The sequence below is a fragment of the Heteronotia binoei genome, chromosome 18 (genome assembly GCF_032191835.1).
Source record: "Heteronotia binoei isolate CCM8104 ecotype False Entrance Well chromosome 18, APGP_CSIRO_Hbin_v1, whole genome shotgun sequence".
NCBI lineage: Eukaryota > Metazoa > Chordata > Lepidosauria > Squamata > Gekkonidae > Heteronotia > Heteronotia binoei.
This window is the reverse complement of record NC_083240.1, coordinates 24,053,576-24,072,975: the sequence shown is the minus strand read 5'-3', so window position 1 is coordinate 24,072,975 and position 19,400 is coordinate 24,053,576. Positions and strand designations below refer to the sequence as shown.

The 19,400-nt window shown below is 49.0% G+C and overlaps 1 protein-coding gene across 1 annotated transcript in view; it reads left to right on the top strand.

Annotated features, from left to right (window-relative positions):
- Window positions 1-437: 437 nt before the first annotated feature.
- LOC132587354 (maestro heat-like repeat-containing protein family member 2A) overlaps window positions 438-19,400 on the top strand; it is a 28,540-nt gene continuing 9,577 nt past the window's right edge. Inside the window, exons 1-21 of the mRNA XM_060259629.1 lie at window positions 438-468; window positions 714-856; window positions 1,005-1,229; window positions 3,622-3,787; window positions 4,690-4,788; window positions 5,689-5,840; window positions 6,037-6,180; window positions 7,073-7,165; window positions 7,565-7,649; window positions 7,935-8,048; window positions 9,072-9,145; window positions 10,355-10,474; window positions 11,151-11,261; window positions 12,171-12,303; window positions 12,704-12,744; window positions 12,932-13,073; window positions 15,881-15,933; window positions 16,024-16,131; window positions 16,993-17,112; window positions 17,467-17,625; window positions 18,544-18,699. Of these exons, the coding sequence (XP_060115612.1) occupies window positions 438-468; window positions 714-856; window positions 1,005-1,229; window positions 3,622-3,787; window positions 4,690-4,788; window positions 5,689-5,840; window positions 6,037-6,180; window positions 7,073-7,165; window positions 7,565-7,649; window positions 7,935-8,048; window positions 9,072-9,145; window positions 10,355-10,474; window positions 11,151-11,261; window positions 12,171-12,303; window positions 12,704-12,744; window positions 12,932-13,073; window positions 15,881-15,933; window positions 16,024-16,131; window positions 16,993-17,112; window positions 17,467-17,625; window positions 18,544-18,699 (2,469 nt within the window). The remainder of the gene's footprint in view (window positions 469-713; window positions 857-1,004; window positions 1,230-3,621; window positions 3,788-4,689; window positions 4,789-5,688; window positions 5,841-6,036; window positions 6,181-7,072; window positions 7,166-7,564; window positions 7,650-7,934; window positions 8,049-9,071; window positions 9,146-10,354; window positions 10,475-11,150; window positions 11,262-12,170; window positions 12,304-12,703; window positions 12,745-12,931; window positions 13,074-15,880; window positions 15,934-16,023; window positions 16,132-16,992; window positions 17,113-17,466; window positions 17,626-18,543; window positions 18,700-19,400) is intronic.

Genomic DNA, 19,400 nt, shown 5'->3' with positions numbered 1-19,400 from the left:
TCCTTGGAGAAATTTCTTGGGAGTCTGACCTTTCTCCAACAGAGGGCGAGGGTATGTGTGAGAGAGATGATAACAGCAAGCATCTGGATTCTTCCTAAATAAAACCGCCTCCTTTGCTAGTGGAAAAACCTTGAAGTGAGTTTTTTTCCTTCCAGACAGATCTTGGAAAAGGGGGGGGCGTGTCATTGGAAGTACATTTTAATTAATGATTGGATAACTACTTGTTGGGGGTATTCTAATCATAGTTCCTGCATTGGCAGGGGGCTGGACTAGTGGAGCCTGGCAGTCCCTGCCAACTCCAGTATTAATTTAAAAAATGAATCTGCCATGTGGTGGAGCTGGGGAGGGTGAACACAAGGTGTAAATTTCCTCTCCAGGACCACTGTCGATAGTCTCGCCACTGGGCAGGGGTCACGAAACAGAAACAACATGAGAGCATGGCTGAGGAAGAAGCACCGTCCAGTGGAAGTAAGGTTGGGCAATTACCAGGGAGGGATGTGTGTGAATCGAAGCTGTATAGCTTAACAAGCCCTCCTCCCTTCCCACGACAAGAGAACTGATACCTAAAGTCTCTGAGTAGTGTGTGTCCAGTGCTGCCATCTCAGCAGATGGCTGCTCAGAGACTTTCAAGCCTCTCCCTACAGTCTATGAAGACTAGAAACTTGCTTTATTCTTAACATCTTAATGGGCTGTTACCTCCCTCTTCCATCCAGGCCTCCTCTGTTCCATCAACCACCTCCTGCAGCTACCGGAGCCTGCAGACCAAAAGGAAGTGGTCCTTCATATCTTGCAAGCAGCTCGAGTCCAGCCAGCGGCTGTGATGTCAGTCCTCATGGTGACGCTTCGGCAAGATGAAGTAAAGAACCCTGCTGCTTCTCCTCCTACACCTGCTGTGATAGCCCTCCCCCAACTCATCTCCCTTCCTGCTTCAGGCTGCTGTCTCGTGCTAGCACAGACTGAACGTAAAACCTTCATAATGCAAAACCGATGCTCTCCCACTCCAGGGTGGCAGATGCAGCACCTACTATTGCCCCATCGTGGCCTCACACATGAGGCTGACTGGAAACAAGAGGCACCACTCAGGAGTCTGCCCTTCTCAGCAGGTGTCGGCCTGGCAGAAGGTGGCTGTGTACCACAGCCTCCGGGCCATGCTGGAGCACGGCCTGGAGGTGGAGCCCTTGCAGGATTTCATCCTTGTGGCCTCCAAGCAACTGAGAGCATCTCCAGAGGTGAGGAGTAGCAGTCAGAGGTGTTTCGTGCCTGCTGTTGTTTTGCTTGTATATTTTTGGTTTGGGTGCATGCATGTGTACCTGGAGGTCATGGTGACCTCTGGTGACTGACCCCTACTGGGGGCCTGGAGGATATTCAGAGAGGTGGCTGAATAAAGCCTGCCCCGTCTTCATGACTGCTGGTATTCCAAGAAGATCTCCCTCCAAGTACTAGCCAGTTTTGTGTAGTGGTTAAGTACGCAGACTCTTACCTGGGAGAACTGGGTTTGATTCCCCACTCCTCCACTTGCAGCTGCTGGAATGGCCTTGGGTTAGCCATAGCTATCGCAGGAGTTGTCCTTGAAAGGGCAGCTGCTGTGAGAGCCCTCTCAGCCCCACCCACCTCACAGGGTGTCTGTTGTAGGGGAGGAAGATAACAGGGGAGGCCAATGGTAGCTCTCCAGATGTTTTTGCCTACAACTTCCATCAGCCCCAGCCAGCATGGCCAATGGCTGGGGCTGATGGGAGCTGTAAGCAAAAGATTGTAAGCCGCTCTGAGTCTCTGATTCAGAGAGAAGGGCAGGGTATAAATCTGCAGTCATCATCTTCTACTATTACTAACCAAATTTGATCCTGCTTAGCTTCTGACAAGATCAGGCCTGCCTGGGCTATCCAGGTCAGGGTGTTGTTTTATTTTTAAAGTGTGACCTGTCTTACAAGTCCAGTGGCACCTTTATTCCAATGTGAACTTTCATAAGTTAGAGCTCGCTAAGCCCACACTGGAATAAGTGTTGCTTGTCTTTAAGGCACCAGACCTGGATAGGACCTCATCAGAGAAAAGGAGAGAAGGCAGTCAGAAAACAGAATAATCAGAGCAAAGTCAATAAACACAAACAGTTTCTAAAAACCAGTCTGAAAATCACTGTGTGTACACCACCATGGTGCCATCACTATAGAGGCCTTTCATTTCTACATGCACCTCAAATAGAAATCTTTCTACAGTTATGAGCCCTGGGGGATCTTTCTGGTTTGGGACCCTAGAAAAAGGGACATGGGGAGGCACAGGTCCAGTCACAATGGAGACACCTTCTCTGGAGTTCTCAGACACAGACTTTTGTCCTAAGCAAACAAATGGGTGTGGCAGCTTACGTCTAACAGGAGGGAATCTTTTCTCCTAGCGCACACCCAGGAGAATGCACTGAATCTTGAAGGCACCTGGAAGTCTTGCTGTCTCCTTTGCAAGCCTTTTCTGTGATCCAAAATGTCAGAACTGGTTGAAGTTGCCCATTAGGAAAGGGAAAGTCTCTTTCAATGGTGTCAGCATTTCACCTTATCTGGTAGACGGTAGATTTATACCCCACCCTTCTCTCTGAATCAGAGTCTCAGAGTGGCTTTATCTCCTTCCCCCACAACAGGCACCCTGTGAGGTGGGTGGGGCTGAGAGAGCTCTCCCAGAAGCTGCCCTTTCAAGGACAACTCCTGTGAGAGCTATGGCTGACCCAAGGTCCTTCTAGCAGGTGCAAATGGAGGAGTGGGGAATCAAACCTGGTTCTCCCAGATAAGAGTCCACACACTTAACCACTACACCAAGCTGGCTCCCTGGTACTGAGCACAAGATGTTGCAGACAGGTTCTGGGGTGGGTTACCAACCTTCCCATGGCACCTGGAGATCTCCCACTATTACCATTGATCTCCAGACAACCAAGATCAGTGCCCCTGGAGAAAATGCCTGCTTTGGAACATGGACCTAGTGGCATTATACCCTGCTGAGATCCCTCCTCTCCCCAAACCCTGCTGTCCTCAGGCTCCACCCCCAAAATCTCCAGGTAATTCCCAAGCCAGAGTTGGCCACCCTCATTCTGGGACTGTCATTCCTTGCTGCCACATTGCCCCCATATCTTTCCCCCTCTTCCTGGCATCCCCACACCCTGTTGCTCCTAGACCCCAGCCCCATTGGTCACCCATAGAGTGTCTCTTTTTGCCTTGGCTGCTAAAAAAATCAGAGCCCAAAACTGCCTCCTCAGATTAGTTGACTTTACTATAGATGTCTGTAATTTTATAGTATATTGATATTTATCACAAATTAGTTTATCGGATTTATAACGTTTATAACTTAATAGCTAAACGTAATAGTTTAGCTATTATCTTAGCGTTACAGTGTTTTAATATTTTAGCAGCTTAAACCTAACTGCTTTTACTTTAGTGTTTTAGCAATGCATTTAAGGTTGTAATTGTTGCATTATAAACCACTTAACCCGTTGCCCTGTATGTTTATTGGACCATTCTTTATTTCTGTTTGACCACTTGTTATGATAACTTTTTTATGATACTGTATTTAATCTTGCATTGTGATGGCCAATGGCCACGTTCAATAAAACTGCATCACCCTAGTGACCCCAGCCTTCTTTTCCAGCAAGGGGTCCCCCGTGAGCTCCAGGTGGCCGCCAGCAGCACCTTGGCCACCTTTGCCCGCCATCACTTCAACCCCATCATGACGGAGCTTCAGAGGCAGCTCAAGCCCTTCGTGCCACCCGATGAGTTCCTCCTCCTCACCCTGGGCAAGATGGCAGCCAACAACGGTAGAAGGGCAGGAAGTGGCGGGGAGGGGGAGGGAATGGCAGGATGCTCCTCTTTCCCTACCCCTCCCCAGCTGACCTAGCATGGCTGTCTCCGGACACACGGCATGCCTGGTTCTCCTTGCAATCTACTAATTGGCATGTGGAAAAGCAGTCCTGAAGACAAAGGGCCAAAATACAAAGAGAGCCAGTTTGGTGTAGTGGTTAAGTGTGCGGACTCTTATCTGGGAGAACCGGGTTTGATTTCCCACTCCTCCACTTGCACCTGCTGGAATGGCCTTGGGTCAGCCATAGCTCTGGCAGAAGTTGTCGTTGAAAGGGCAGCTGTTGTGAGAGCCCTCTCCAGCCCCACCCACCTCACAGGGTGTTTGTTGTGGGGGAGGAAGGTAAAGGAGATTATGAGCCGCTCTGAGACTCTTCGGAGTGGAGGGCGGGATATAAATCCAATATCTTCTTCATCTTCTTCTTCTTCTTCTGACCTGGATGGCCCAGGCTAACCTGATCTCATCAGATCCTGAAAGCTAAGCAGGGTCAGCCCTGGTTTGTATTTGGATGGGGGACCTCCAAGGTAGTCCAGAGTTGCTGCACAGAGGCAGGCAATGGAGAACCACCTCTGAACATCTCTTGCCTTGAAAACCCTACAAGGTTGCTGTAAATTGGCTGCAGCTGGACGGCACTTCCCATCACCAGAATACAAAGGGCTGCTGCAACATCTGAGAGCCAAAGTGGCTTCTTTCACCTGAATTAAGATGGGAGGGGGGCGCTCTGTTTGCTCTTGTATAAGGCTTGCAGAGGGCACAAGGCTTTCGCCTTTGCTAGGGCCAGGAGAAAGAATCCCATTCCTGATACATAACTGACCACTCTCTTCCTGCATCAGTCGCCTGCCTGGCTCTCTTTTTTTCCAGTGTATGGCTGTGTCCCCTTCCTGGGCATCACCCTTACTACCCTGCAAACCACCATGCGCTGGATGGAAGACGGCAGGCGGCGCAGGGCCCTCTGCATGGGTGAGTGTTGCCAAGCTCAAGCCTCGGATGGAGTGGGTTGGTCCCCACGCTATTGCCTAAGCACGTGGCAAGTTTTGCTGTCTGGAGGGGAAATGGGAGGCTGCTCCTCTTGTGGTTTCTAGGAGAGGTTTGAGTACCATAGCATAGGCTGGAAGTACACAGCACCCCACCACCCTGCTTGGTTGCTTCTGCCTTCTGGGAACAAAATGCAACACTCACACACACAGAGAGATTATGTTGTTTCTGGCTCTTGTCTATCTTCATCTGCAGTCTTTCCAGGAGATTTTATTCAGTAAGGTATGTAGTAGCAGGTATCCGCAAAGGCCTTTCTCTGCCTGTGCCAGCTTCCAGTAATCCTTTCATGGGATGGATGCTGAACATGGTCTGCTGCTGAACATGAATGCACAAAGCTGCTGCACAACAATTCTGGCTAACAAACCAGCTACATTCAATCCGCCAGTGGACTGGTTGTAGCTGGTTTGTTAGCCAGAATTGTGTTTGTTATCTGCAACTCCCGAGTTAAAGGATTGCCAATAGAAAGTGTTGGGATTGGGAAGGGCCTTTCTCATCTTTTACCTGAGCACTGCTAGACATCAGGGACCTTTTGCATGCAGAGAATTGAGGCACCACTGAGCAGATTCTTGACTCTCTTTAAAATTTAGACCGATGGTATTGACAACCAGGAAGTGCTGGTCAGAAGAGAAAGTCAGGAGATTTCAAAGCCATGCAGAGAAAAGTCAGCTGTGGGATTGTCTCTTCTCTTGTTCAGGGGCACTGCAATATTTGCCAGAGACAATAGTGGAGCTATCACAACCATCATCTCTCCATGCAAAAGCAAAATTTCTGCCTGGTACTCATTCGGCCCTCTGCCTCTTCCCTCCTCCTTGCCCCACCCCCAAGCCCTGGAACAGATCTGTGGGGCGATTCGGATTTACCTGCGAACCTGGGAGAGGAGCTCACACCCACGTCTCAGCGTCCAGCAGTTTGCCACCTACCTTCTCCCGCTCTATGCCTGCATCACCCGCACCTGGCTGCCAATGAGCGATGTCCAGGTAAGATGCTAACCAGCTAGGACTGGTATTTTCTGCAGGGGGTGTATGGAGTGGCCACACTGGCCGCCCAGGACTCATGCTGGTGATCTTGAAAGGAGAGAGTGAAAGAAACAGTTTCTTAAGTTAGAAAGGACTTGGGCTATAAGGCAATCATTTCTCCCCTCCCCTCTGTCACCCCTTTTGCCCTTCCTGGCAGGTCAAGCTGGCCATTCTGAAGGTGCTGGGCCCCATGCTTAGCATCCTGCTGACCCAGAAGGAGTTCCAGGCTCAGATTCACGGTGACATCTCTCTGCTCATGGCACAGTACGAGAGCAATGTGGAGGCCCTGCATGTCACAAAGGTGAGCCGATGGGGGAGTCACTGTTGCCCACAGCACAAATTCTGCATATTCTACAAAAGTGTCAGGGACAGTACCTCTCCCCCTCCCCGCTCAGTTACTCTTACTTAATTATATTTTACGTATTTGACAAGATTTGTCTCCTTTTCTCCAGCAAATATTCATTGCTGTCAGATGGGGCAGAAACAGTATAAATTCATGGTCTAGGAACCCATCCAGTTGAAGGCAAGCCTCTCCCTATAGGCAACCATTTGCAAGTTTAGATCATCCAGTGAATCCCCCACATTGATTCCTGGTTCAACGGGTTGAGTTTGTTTGTTTATTAAAGCATCTCTATCCTGCCTTTCTTCTTGGTTCAGGTTGGCTTACAATAATAAGTAAAACTTCCCCAGCTAAAACCAAAGGTAAAATAACAAGCCTTAAATCCCTCCCCACTCTTCCCCTTGAAAGACACCTGCCATTCAGCCCACACCTCCCAAAGCCCCGGCAAAGAGGCAGGCCTTGCTGCATCTCCTGAAGATCTCCAAGGAGGGGAGATCTTCTCACCTCTTCAGGAAGCTCATGCTACAGAGCCATGATGGAACAGGCCTGGACTTTGGCTGACGCTAGATGGGCCACCCTAAGTGGTGGGATAGATAATCAGCAGATGGCTGCCTGATGACTGTAGGAAAGGAGATGGTCCTTCAGTCAAGGATTTATTCGTCGAGTGTTTATTCCCTGAGGGCTCATTTCTTCATGCCACAGCCTGTTTGTTCACCTTTTAGGTTCTCATGTCTTTTGTCTTTGTAGTCCTCCTGCCAACCCTTACACAGCCACCTCCCTGCTCCAAAACTACCCCCCAGATTGCCTCTTTAGCCATCAGAATAAAACCATAATTCTCTGATACTTGCTGCAGATTCTGAGCCAGATTTTGGAGGCTTCTCTTGTGAATAACAATCAGATTCCCAAGAGGCATGTGGAGCCCCTGGCTCGCGTTCTAACCCACCAGGTAAGCCTGAACATAAGAATATAAGAGATGCCCTGCTGGGTCAGGCCAGTGTTCCATCTAGTCCAGCACCCTGTCTCATACAGCAGCCAACTAGTTGCCCTGGAGAGCCACCTGCTTCACTGAGGCCCAACCCAGCATCCCAATTTGGGTTCCAAGGCACAGAATCCCCTGCCACAGCTTAATCCTTCAGTCTTCTCCCCACTCCAGTTAGGTCCAATCTGTGATCTAAAGATGGGCTTTTGCAGAAGATTCAGAAACCAGCGAGCAAAACCCCCTTTGGGGATACAATTCATGGCTCTATGCACTGAAGGGAATGCTGCAGTGTATTCACTTCAGTGAAGCAGACCCTCCATCCCAGATCTCTCTGCACTAAAGGGCCCTCTCCTTTTTTTTGCATAGATCTGTGCCAGGGGAAAGACACAGTATCCCGCTCGACATGGAAGAGAGAACCAAGCTGAAATCACTCATATCTTCTTGCAACTGGGTATGGAAAGAACGAGTGCTTTGCTGGGCATAGACTTTCTTGCAGTTTGAGAAGGGAACAGGAAATGGCACATGGGGCAGATTAAGACATGCTGAGGCTCTAAACTGTGTCAAGTTTAAGAGGCCTAGTAGCATTATAGCAAAAAAAAAAAAAAAGTATTTGTTTTATCATAGAAATTTTTAGAAGCTTCTTAAAATCTGAGGCCCTAAACTATAGTTTGTGCATAAATCCAACTCTGATTGTATACATATGAATTGACACTTCTGTGCCTTTCCCTTCCTATAGCCCGTTCCCACCCCTCTGAGCTGCTGGGATTTTTCCAGGTGAAGCTGGAAGAAAGTCAGGAGGAAGTGCGTGTCATGCTGCTGGTATTGCTCTCCAAAATCATCAGTGCCCAGTGTAAGGACTCAGGATAATAATGCAGGACTGCCTTCCAAGGCTGTTGTTTGGAATTGCTCAGATTATATGTGGCAAGTTGCTTAAATACTTAAAATGCAATTTGTAAAGACAGGGACATTATTTTTCCTTCCTTCCTTCCTTCCTTCCTTCCTTCCTTCCTTCCTTCCTTCCTTCCTTCCTTCCTTCCTTCCTTCCTTCCTTCCCTCCTTCCCTCCTTCCCTCCTTCCCTCCTTCCCTCCTTCCCTCCTTCCCTCCTTTCTTTCTTTCTTTCTTTCTTTCTTTCTTTCTTTCTTTCTTTCTTTCTTTCTTTCTTTCTTTCTTTCTTTCTTTCTTTCTTTCTTTCTTTCCTTTCTTTCTTTCCTTTCTTTCTTTCTTTCTTTCTTTCTTTCTCTGTGCCTCACAGTGGTAGGGTTGCCAATCCCCAGGTGGGGGCAGGAGATCCCCTGGTTTGGAGGCCCTCCCCCTGCTTTAGGGTCATCAGAAAGCAGGGGGAAGGGGAGGGAAATGCCTGCTGCAAACTCCATTATTCCCTGTGCAGACCGATTCCAATAGGAGAATTGATCTGCAGGTATCTAGGACTCTGGGGCGGCTGTCTTTTGAGGTAGAGTCACCGAATTTTCAGCATAGCATCCAGTGCCTCTCCTCAAAATGCCCTCCAAGTTTCAAAAAGATTGGACCTGGGAGTCCAGTTCTATGAGCCCCAAAGAAGGTGCCCCTATCCTTCATTATTTCCAATGGAGGGAAGGCATTTAAAAGGTGTGCGGTCCCTTTAAATGTGATGGCCAGGAATCCCTTTGGAGTTCATTTGTGCTTGTCACAATCTTGCTCCTGGCTCCACCCCAAAGTCCCCAGATATTTCTTGAATTGGACTTGGCAACCCTAGGTGGCCCAGAAGGTCCTCCTTCCTCTCTAGGTTATGATCTTGGTCTGGAACCTTTTGCATAAAAAAACCCCCAGGTCTCTTCCCAGTGATACTGCAACAGCCCAGATGTTCTCCAACAGACTGTGCCTTGTGTCTTTCAGTGCCTGAGCTCTGGAGCAGAAGGCAGCTGTGTGTCAAGGCCATTAAGGTGGTGCTGGGTGACGACAGCATCAGGGTAAGAGCCCAGAGAGGCTGAGGGCCAGGCTGGGGGAAACGAGGGCAGTTCCTGGATACCAGCAACAATGGTCTGCTTTAGAAGCCTGCTCTAAAGGGCGGAGGAGCTCACAAAACAGAGTAAGAATCTTACGCATCATAGAAGCAGCTGACATTGGTTTCCTTGGTCCAGTGCACTTCTCTAGGTTGGTTTGAGCAATGGAAAAGAGATACAAGACTGAAGCCCCATAAGCTCAGAGGCTGTAGTTGCATTCTAGGCTGGTTTCTGACCTGCAATTCCTGTTTTCTTAATCAGTTCAAAGATGCAGCTTGAACTAGGGACTCAAACATCCCAAATCAAATGTGTACACCACCAAGAGGTTTTCTCCTACCAGCTGCTGCTTTCTCACTCTAGAAGCCCCAGGCATGACATAGATTTTGGAGCCCCCAAAAGCAATCAGTAAAGAGTTCTCCCCTGACCTTGATAGCAGCCCCCCCCCCCGCTCCCTAGATCCCCAGAGTCTACACAAAACAGAGTAGCTGTTCTACTATTCATGCTCATGACCTTGGCCTAAACTTGGAGTTGCAAAGTCACATGGTCACCTGGGCTGATGAAGAATCTGGTCCAGGCAATCAGCTTGAATGAGCTTCCATGTATCAGAGAAAAGAAGTGGATGGTTCAGACTGTCTGTCCCTTAAATGAATAGCACCAAGAAACACGGACAGGCAAGCTGAATAAACCAGCTTAGGAACAATGGGTGGGCTCCTTTCCAAGGCTGGAAGGAATACTTGAAGATGCATCTGTAACTTTTCTGCTCAACAGCAAAGTGAACGGATGGCCTGCAATCACCCAAGGAGCTTTATGGCAGAATGAGGATGTGAACTCTGGTCTCCCAATTCCAGAGCCAGTTTGATGTAGTGGTTAAGTGCGCGGACTCTTACCTGGGAGAACCAGGTTTGATTCCCCACTCCTCCACTTGCAGCTGCTGGAATGGCCTTGGGTCTGTCATAGCTCTCTCAGGAGTTGTCCTTGAAAGGGTAGCTGCTGTGAGAGCCCTCTCAGCCCCACACCTCACAGAGTGTCTGTTGTGGGGGGAAGAAGATATAGGAGATGGTAAGCCACTCTGAGTCTCTGATTCAAAGAGAAGGGCAGAGTATAAATCTGCAGTCTTCTTCTTCTAACCACAGCCCTCCACCCTGGCTTTGCTTTTTGGCCTCCTCTTCCTCTTAGGTCCGTTTTGTGATGCTCCAGGCCATCAGCAAGCTGTTGCAGGCTGGCTACCTAGAGAAAGTGGAGGGCTGGCCCCTGACCTATATCTCCCTGCAGCTGGCCATCTCAGCTCACCAGCTGGTAAGGGCAGGCGGAGTCCTTGGCATTGGAGGGAGCCTTTGGGATTTGGGGCTGGGGTGAGGGAGAAGTCACACTGTTTGAACACGCAATCTCGTTTGAATGCTCCAACTTTCCTAACTCAGCGGATGCAAGATCCTGCTTCTTCCTTATACTATGCTATCACTGCTTTATGGGGTAATATGAACGAACCAACACAAGGCAAGTCTCTGCCCTGAGTAGCTTACAGTCTAGATTTCAGTGGCAGAATAGACAGGTGGGGGGCAGGATGGAAAAGGAGAAGGTGACAAGGGAAGGCTATGAGGCGATGCGGTTTGCATGGACGTGGCTCCATCCTGGCTCGGATAGCCCAATCTAGCCTGATGTCATCGGATCTCAGAAAATAAGCAGCGTCAGCCGTGGTTAGTCCTTGGGTGGGAGACCAGCAGGGCTGCTACACAAAAGCAGGCAAAAGCAAAGCACCTCTGAATGTCTCTTGCCTTGAAAACCCTACAGGCTTGCTGTGTCTGCAACTTGATGGCGGGGGGTGGGGGGAAGCTCTATGCAGGGAATGTCGGGTTAAAAGTACTTTGTATTTTCAAAGGCTCTGTCATGAGCTTTTTTCAACAGGATCACCAACAACCAGTTGCCCAGGCCTGTGCAGCAGCATCCACACCACTGCTCTTCTTCTCTCTTTCAGGGCCACTCCAGGCTGAGCCTCCCTTTGGGTGGGCTGGAGGAGAAGGCGATCCAGAGAGCCAGCATGGATGCTCTCCAGGCAGCTGTTGCTTCAGGGAGAGGCACCAGCCAGGTGAGTGACCCCTTTGCGTCCAGCCTAGTTTTGTAAATCTTTTTTTTTTTTTAAGCTGGAGGAATTATAGCATTGTTCAAAAGGCTATCCTCCACAAACGGGAGCAATTCCACAAATGAAAGTAAAATTTTAGTACAGTGAAAAGACAATTGTTCAATTACAGACGGGCCTAATTTTGGGCAAGAGCTCCAGAACCTCTAAGTTTTATTGTGCTCTTTCTTACCCCTCCCCCTCAAAAAATACTTGCTTCAGGGCTCCCTTGTTCAAACCCAGTGTGAAAATTTTGCTGCACTCTAAGATTTGACAAACTTTCTAATATTTTTCCCCACAAAAAATGGGGAAATAACCAAAACATAGAAAGCAGACAGATGGAAATCTTCATCATGCCCCTGTGGCCACATAGGAGAAAGTAATGTTAAAAATATGATGAGAGTAAGGTTTTATTATGACAATTATAATTCAGGAAGCACTTAAGCTGATATAATTTAGTGCACCATCCAGGGATGTCAGGGGTGTGTGGCATGTGCTAATGAGTTGTGCTACTGAGCTCCAATGCCTCTTTTTCTACAAAATGACCCCTGATTACAGGCAGTCTGGTGAACAGCGGCAAAATAATTGAAGTAACAGCAGTTTTACAGGCAGTAAAAAAAAATTGATGTCAACAGCATTCTTTTGAAAAACCATAGCAAAATCATAAAAACCAGTGAAAAGGACAGAGAGAAGTTCAGAAGAGACGAAGATGTCATTCCAGTTGCTAGGCGTATCTTGCTTTTGCCCTGGAATGGCACGTTTCTTTGTAGGAATGAACTTCTGGGTCAGGCGTAAACCAGCACGAAAGGAAGGGCTGTGCTGGGGCAGGCAGGAAGAGAGCCGATTCCAAGCCCTTGACTCCTCGTCTCTTCCCTACAGGAATTATGGAGCAAGCTGCTCGCCTACCTGATGCAGCCATATTTTACTGGCTCTGCTGCGTCTCTGTGCCACATCTTGAGGATGCTGGCTGTGCGGCGGATACAGAGAGTGCTTCAAGACGGCGTGGAGGCAGGTGGGTACCACCAGAGCTGATGCTTTCCCATCAGGTTCACTTAACAAGTGGCAGTGATCTTAGAGGTGCCATTGAAAAAGTGTGCCATCTGTCCCAGGCAGGTACTTCATAGTTTTGCAGGAGATTCTGGGATGCAACTCTTGGCTCACACCCTGCAGCCACTTAGGTGCCAGCTAAGTTTCTTTTGTGGCTATTAAGCTGTTCGTTTGTCATTGAAGACCCAACAGTGTGCTAAGTGCTGCATGCATCCTGGAAAGGATACACTGCTTGCTTAGTCTCACCATCCTCCAGTGGGATCCCTGGATGGGTGTGGTCAGGACACTTTGGTGTGCAAACTAGGAAACTACCTTCGATTCTGGTTTAATGACTCTCTCTTGCTCTCCCGCCTCATTCCACCCAGTGAACTCACCGACTCCCCAGGGGTTGCTGGCCCGGCTCCTGGTAAGTGCATTTGGAGAGGAAATCCATCTTTTTGGTGGCTCCAGAAGGCATAGCCCCTTCAGGGCTTTTGCAAGGCCAAGCTCAGAGCTCTGGTCTGCCACCCAACTCTCCATCATGACAACTGGCCCCATTTTGCTCTTTGTCTTGGGAAACTTGCCCCACTCACATCACTGTTGCTCACTGGCAGGGCCTGGCGGTTTCCCCCTTTGAAGGATCGGGTCGTGGGGTAGCGGTGCTGCTGCTGCTCCAGGCCTTGCGACCAGAGATCTACAAGGATGTAGCTGAGCACTGGTGGGTGGAGGTCCCAGCCACAGTCCATCTTCTGGAAGGTGAGTCAGAACATAGCCTGCTGCCCCCTGGAGTTCAGAGCTACTAGGTCTGTCTCCCTTTCTGAGAGCTGGATTTGGAACATTTGTGAATCAATAGATTTTGTGTGTGTGTATTGCATATTTATTTGTTACGGTTTTACTCTCCTTTTTTGTACTCTAAAGGCCTCGTGGCAGTTTACGAGACATAAAAACAGAACTCAGCTAAGAAATACAAAAAGAGCAAACAGATATGGGGATGTACATGGGATGAGGTCGTCTCTCTCTTCCCCCACCCCATTCCTAGGGAATCCTGGCCACCCTTCACTGCAGAAGACTCAGAGGGTAGTCAAATACGCAGGGCCAGCCCTAGACCATCTGGCACCCTCAGCAAGGCTAACTCCTAGCATTCCCCCCCCTCCCCCAACACTGATAACCGATATTCGAAAACAGATGAATTGTGAGGAAACAGAAATGAACAAAACTTGAAATTGCTCCCTGATTCGGATAGCCCAGGTCACTGAGTCACACGGGAGGCACCCAATCCGGTGCCCCCAGACGACCAGCGCCCTAGGCAATTGCCTAGTTTACCTAGTGGCAGGCAGAGCCGGCACTGGGTTTTCTGCTGCTGGAGGCAGACCCCAGCTCAGCACACCCCCCCCCCAATCCTTTAGAAAAAAACATGCGTGCGTGGCACAATGACGTCATGAAAAGTGATGTCATCAAGCAGCCCCCATCCCCCTCAGGCTTCCACATCAGGGTGGGAGGTGGGGGGAGCTGACAGTTGTGTCCTGCGCACCTTGCAAGGCGCGTGGGACGCAAGCCCCTTCCCTGGCTCAGCTTTCCTGCAGCGCAGGAAGGCTGATTGGGGGTGGAAGAGCTGTTGATCACCTCCTGCACGCCTTACAAGGTGCGTGGGATGCAAGCCCCTTCCCCGCTCAGCCTTTCTGCAGCGTAGGAAGGCTGATGGGGGCGCAGGAGCCAACGGCTCATGGGGGGGTGCCCAGGAGGAGCTGACGGCTCATGGGGGGGGGTGGCCCAGCTCATGGAGGGTGCCCAGCGGCGCCCCAGGCAGGGTGGCACCCTAGCCAGCTGCATACTCCTACATGCCGGCTCTGGTGGCAGGGCCAGCCCTGCATACATGGCTCCTGAGCCATCAATTGACCATCCCTGCCTTAGGTGGGATTGCTTTCATGCTTGCTCATGGATGATAACCGTGGTATCAGTAACGAAATACTATTTCTATAGGTTCTAAGTGTCTATGCCATAGTATTCATGAAGATACCAAATATATGGAATTTAAAGTGCTATTAAAGTGCTACTGTGCACTTTAAGACAGATGTCTGTTCTGAAGATTTATAACATTAGCTACTTTAAATCTCTATGAACTTAATCATTGGTGAACTGAAAATTAATAGCTCTTTAAATTCCATGTATTCACCAATGATTAAGTTCATAGATTAAGTTCACCAGTGATTAAGTTCATAGAGTGGATGGGCAAAGAGTGCAGCTGGAAGGGGGTGTTGGGTTGATCCTAACTGGTGAGCAGGTGCATATGGGGAGAGGTGGTCCTTCCGGGGTGTGGATCCTGCCACCTTGAACGAAGCCCAGAAGCAAGTTGGAAGCAGTTTTTCAAAATAGGCTGAATGTTTGCACCACCTAAGAAGCGCTTTCACACACACTAAATAATGCACTTTGAACCCACTTTCAATGCACTTTGCAACTGGATTTTACTGTGTGAAATGGCAAAATCCACTTGCAAATGGTTGCTGCAGTGGATTGAAACTGCATTTTTTAACACGTGTGAAAGCACAATGTTAGTCTTCTGCTTCCAGCACCGGTGATTATAAGTCCTGGGGTTATAGGATTTCCTGTTGGGTATTGGGAAATAATCTGTTCTTTTTACTGATGTGCCACCTTGAAACATGAAGCCTGCCTAGCAAGTAATACAAAAATACAAAATATTGTGCACAAACACTCTTAACTGGTGTATATACAGTTCTATTATAATGAAATGAACAGCCTACAACAGTGGGCATACATTCATACAGTATAAATAGAAAACAACAGTCTCAAAACAATATACCCAGGAGGACCCCACACAGTCACTGAGTTTTCCAAAATGAGTACAAAGACTCAAAAATAATGTTCCACAGGAGTCCCTCCATTGTTTGTTGACTTCTGAAGGACAAATTCTAGCCTTCACGCAAACCCCGGATTTGATTGCGTTCCGCTGCTCCTGCAGCTTCCTCGTAAGTCAACTGAAAACTCCAGCCAAGTTCTTTCTCAAACGCCCATTTTGGTATCTTAATTAAGACTTACGAGGAAGCTGCAGGAGCAGCGGAACGCAATCAAATCCGGGGTTTGCGTGAAGGCTAGAATTTGTCCTTCAGAAGTCAACAAACAACGGAGCGACTCCTGTGGAACATTATTTTTGAGTCTTTGTACTCATTTTGGAAAACTCAGTGACTGTGTGGGGTCCTCCTGGGTATACTATTTTGAGACTGTTGTTTTCTATTTATACTGTATGAATGTATGCCCACTGTTGTAGGCTGTTCATTTCATTATAATAGAACTGTATATACACCAGTTAAGAGTGTTTGTTTGTGCACAATATTTTGTATTTTTGTATTTCATATATTGTGCTGCCACTGTTCTTTTGCCTAGCAAGTAAGGCTGTCTAGAGCTCCAAATCCACATTTTTGTAGATGCTCTAGCATACCTCCAACCTGGATCTTCCCAGCTCGTCTGAAGCCAGGTGGTCCATATATGGTAGGACTTCTCCTTTCAGTGCAATGGCTAATGCTGGCCCTTCTGTGCTTCCCCTGAAGGACACAGCAAGTATACCCTGAAGCAGGCTGCCTGGGAGCAGAGGCTACTGGAGGTAACACCAGAAGCATGATCTGTCCTATGTGGTCCCTCCCTGGGCAAATGATCATGCATGGTAAAGCCTGTTTTCTTGACGCTTCCGCAGTTCCTGAAGAAGTCCTTGTGGAGGAACCAAGAGGAAGGCTGGAACCTGAAACTGGGACATGAACTGGCCAAGCAAATGAACAGTTATCCCAGCTCCTCTGCAGAGAAGGTCAGAGTGGGAAAGGGGTTGATGGTTTCTTTTCATCTGTGGCATCTCTCTTTCTAGCTACTCAGAGTTTACATCAAATTGCTTCCTAGTGGGAATGGCCAGACTTTGTTGTTGTTCAGTCGCACAGTTGAGTCCAACTCTTTGTGACCCCATGGACCAAATGATGCCAGGCCCACCACCCTCCAAAGTACAGTCAAATTCATGTTAGTTACAACAGTAACGCTGTCCAGCCATCTCATCTTTTGCCGTCCCCTTCTTCTTTTGCCTTCTGTCTTTCCCAGCATCAGGATCTTCTCCAGTGCGTGCTCCCTTCTCATGTGGTGGCCAAAGTATTTTTCAGCTAGACTACCACCTTATTATTGTATATGAAAGGACTCAGTGGAACTTTTGGCTGACCTAGCAAACCTGAGAGAGCCAGCAGTAGTGTAGTTCTTCTTCTTCGTCTCCTTCATCTTTTCCCTCATCTTCTTCCTTGTCTTCATTTTCTTTGTCTTCTTCCTCGTCTTCATTTTCTCCTTTGTCTTCTTCCTTTTTTCCAGCTATTAGAATGGCAGCCAGATGAACCCACAATTGATAGTGTACCAGCACTGCTGTAGAGGGAATCCAAATTATTTTAAAACTTAAACAAGGGCAGTGGGATAAAAATCAACTGTGAAACAAAACAAGGATATGAAAATAAATGTGATCTGCATAAATAATTCCAATTATCAAATGCTATTTTTAGGAGGAGGGGCATACGTAATAGTTACAATTGTACAGATGTGACTCCATCAACTAGGTTTTGCTGGACTTGTACCTAACTTGTGGGCACCAGGTCTTGTGGAGCACAGCTGATGCCTGGTTGGCCTCTTTCTCTTTCAGGCATTCCTCTACAAGGCCCTGGGCACAGCTCTGTCCACCACAGGGGACCCGGCTGGAGTGACATGGCACCTCCAGGAGCTACTGCTGCATGCAGATTACACAGATGAAGACCAGCGAGAGGTGAGCGCAGCAGTTAGTGTCCCTCATTTGCCCTGCTCTGATGGCAGGACCGTTATTAGCCTCAGAACTTTGCTGTGCCTGGCGGGTTTTAAAAGGGGGAGAGTGGTCAAGAAGCATAGGCAAGAGGCCATCACAGCCTGAGCTGAGGAAAACAGCGTACCTCTGATGTCAGAGCAACAACTGTGCAAAGCTTAGTCTCTTCCACGAGACCTGGTTTGACCCCCATGTGAAAAGAGGCTGCTGGATTAGATGAGCCTTCAGCCTGATCCAACAGAGCTCTTTGTTGGATTAGGCGACTGGGGTGTGCAGAGGGAGGGGGTGAGTCCAGATCTCAGTAGCCCTCTCTTTCTGCAGGGTCTTTGCCAGTGCCTGGCCTATTGCAGCGAGGGGCAATTCCCTGCCTTGCTGAAGGCCCTGAGCCGCTTTGAGGAGGAAATTTCCGAGGGGGAAGATTCAGCGGACCTTCATTTCAGCCAGGTTCAGATCCACACACCCTCTCCCCAGCCCCTTCCTGTCTCTGGTTCCCTCCTCTGCCACTGAAATAGCCTGCCAAAAAAATAAGACAGGCCACACGCTGCCTTCTCTTTTGATCAGTGGAGGCGGACTGTGATTAAGTTCACCTTCGTCATGTTCTAAGGAGCCCTCTGGGGTTTTATGCTTTAAAAAAAAATGCTTCTGGGTTTTTGGTGGCTGTGACTTCTTCATGATTTTATGTTTTTATAATTTGATCTATTTTGTGAGCTTTCCAGAGCAGGTCTCTGAAGAGGCACGGCTTAAAATAAAAACCATTGCCACTTGGCTGTGGAAATGTAGCCAGTTGTCGGCAATTCATCCCTGGCTCCGGTTGAAGCCCAAGGGAACAGCAGCCACAGAGCAAACTAACTCTTGCCAAGCTCCCACTGAGGGACAGGGTTTGGGGGGCCTCAACCTGCTGGCACAGAGCGGGCTGCTGGGGGATCCCTGCCTCCAAAGAGCTCCACAGTCACGCAACATGCCCAGCGTGATGACATCACTTCCTGATGACATCATTGTGCCATGATGGCAAGAAATATCCCCCACCGAATCCATGGTAGGACTTAGCAACTCTAACTCTTGGTGACTCAAGTAAGTGAGCCAAGCCAGCAGGGGAGAGTCTTCTGTCCCATCTCCTTTTGGGGGACAGTTGAATCCCCACCTGTACCAAATCCCAGCCTTAATCCATCAAGATCAATTCTGCCTCCTGAAGCTGGCAGCGGCTCTCCAGGGTCTCAGATGGAGGTCTTTCCCATCCCCTACCACCTGATCCTTTTCACTGGAGATGCTGGGGACTGAACCCATTGACCTTCTGCATGCAAAGCAGATGCTCTGCCACTGCGCCACGGCCCCTCCCTATTGAACGCCCCAGAGAGCATCGTTCCTCTGTGATTGTTGATCTTTCTCTGCCAACCGCAGGGCTTGCCACAACCAGAGAGGAGCACGGTGAAGAGCGCCTTCCTTCTCCTATACAGCAGTGCCACGATCCGTGCTCCCCAGCAGCAATTGCTGCTCCACCTGGCGACTGATGTTATGCCCAAGATCCTGCACCATTTCTCCCCAAGCAGCCCAGACGTGAGTTTGCTAGGCAGCCACCCAGCTCCACTGCTGCAGTCAGAGTTCCCTGCAAGGAGGGATGAATGAGGCCTGTCTCATATGGGATGCTGGTGGAGCAGAAAGAACTTGTCCCTGTGACAGGGGTGACAATGCACACCTCCTGCATCTCATTTAAACTGGGTTCACTTCTGTTGCACGTTCAGCAGTGGCACACCGATGTATGCCCACACAGTCTGTGCGTGGATCTCTGTGTGTGGATCAGTGTTGCATGTTTAGCAGTTAGGGTTGCCAGGCTCCAGGTGGGGCCTGGAGATCTCTTGTTTTCACAACTGATCTCCAGCTGGCAGAGATCAGCTCCCCTGGAGAAAATGGCTGCTTTGAAGGGTGGACTCTATGACATTGTTTCATGCTGAGGCCCAGGGGTGGAATTCTATCAGGAGCTCCTTTGCATATTAGGCCACACACCCCTGATGTAGCCAATCCTCCAAGAGCTTACAAGGCTCTTTTTTGTAAGCTCCTGGAGGATTGGCTACATCAGGGGTGTGTGGCCTAATGTGCAAAGGAGCTCCTGCTAGAATTCCAGCCCTGCTGAGGCTCCTCCCCTCCCCAAACCCTACCATTTCCCAGATCCACCCTCAAAGTCTCCAGGTATTTTCCAACACAGATCTGGCAACCCTATTAGCAGCTACAGGCCCACTTTGAACGTTTGCCAGCATTGT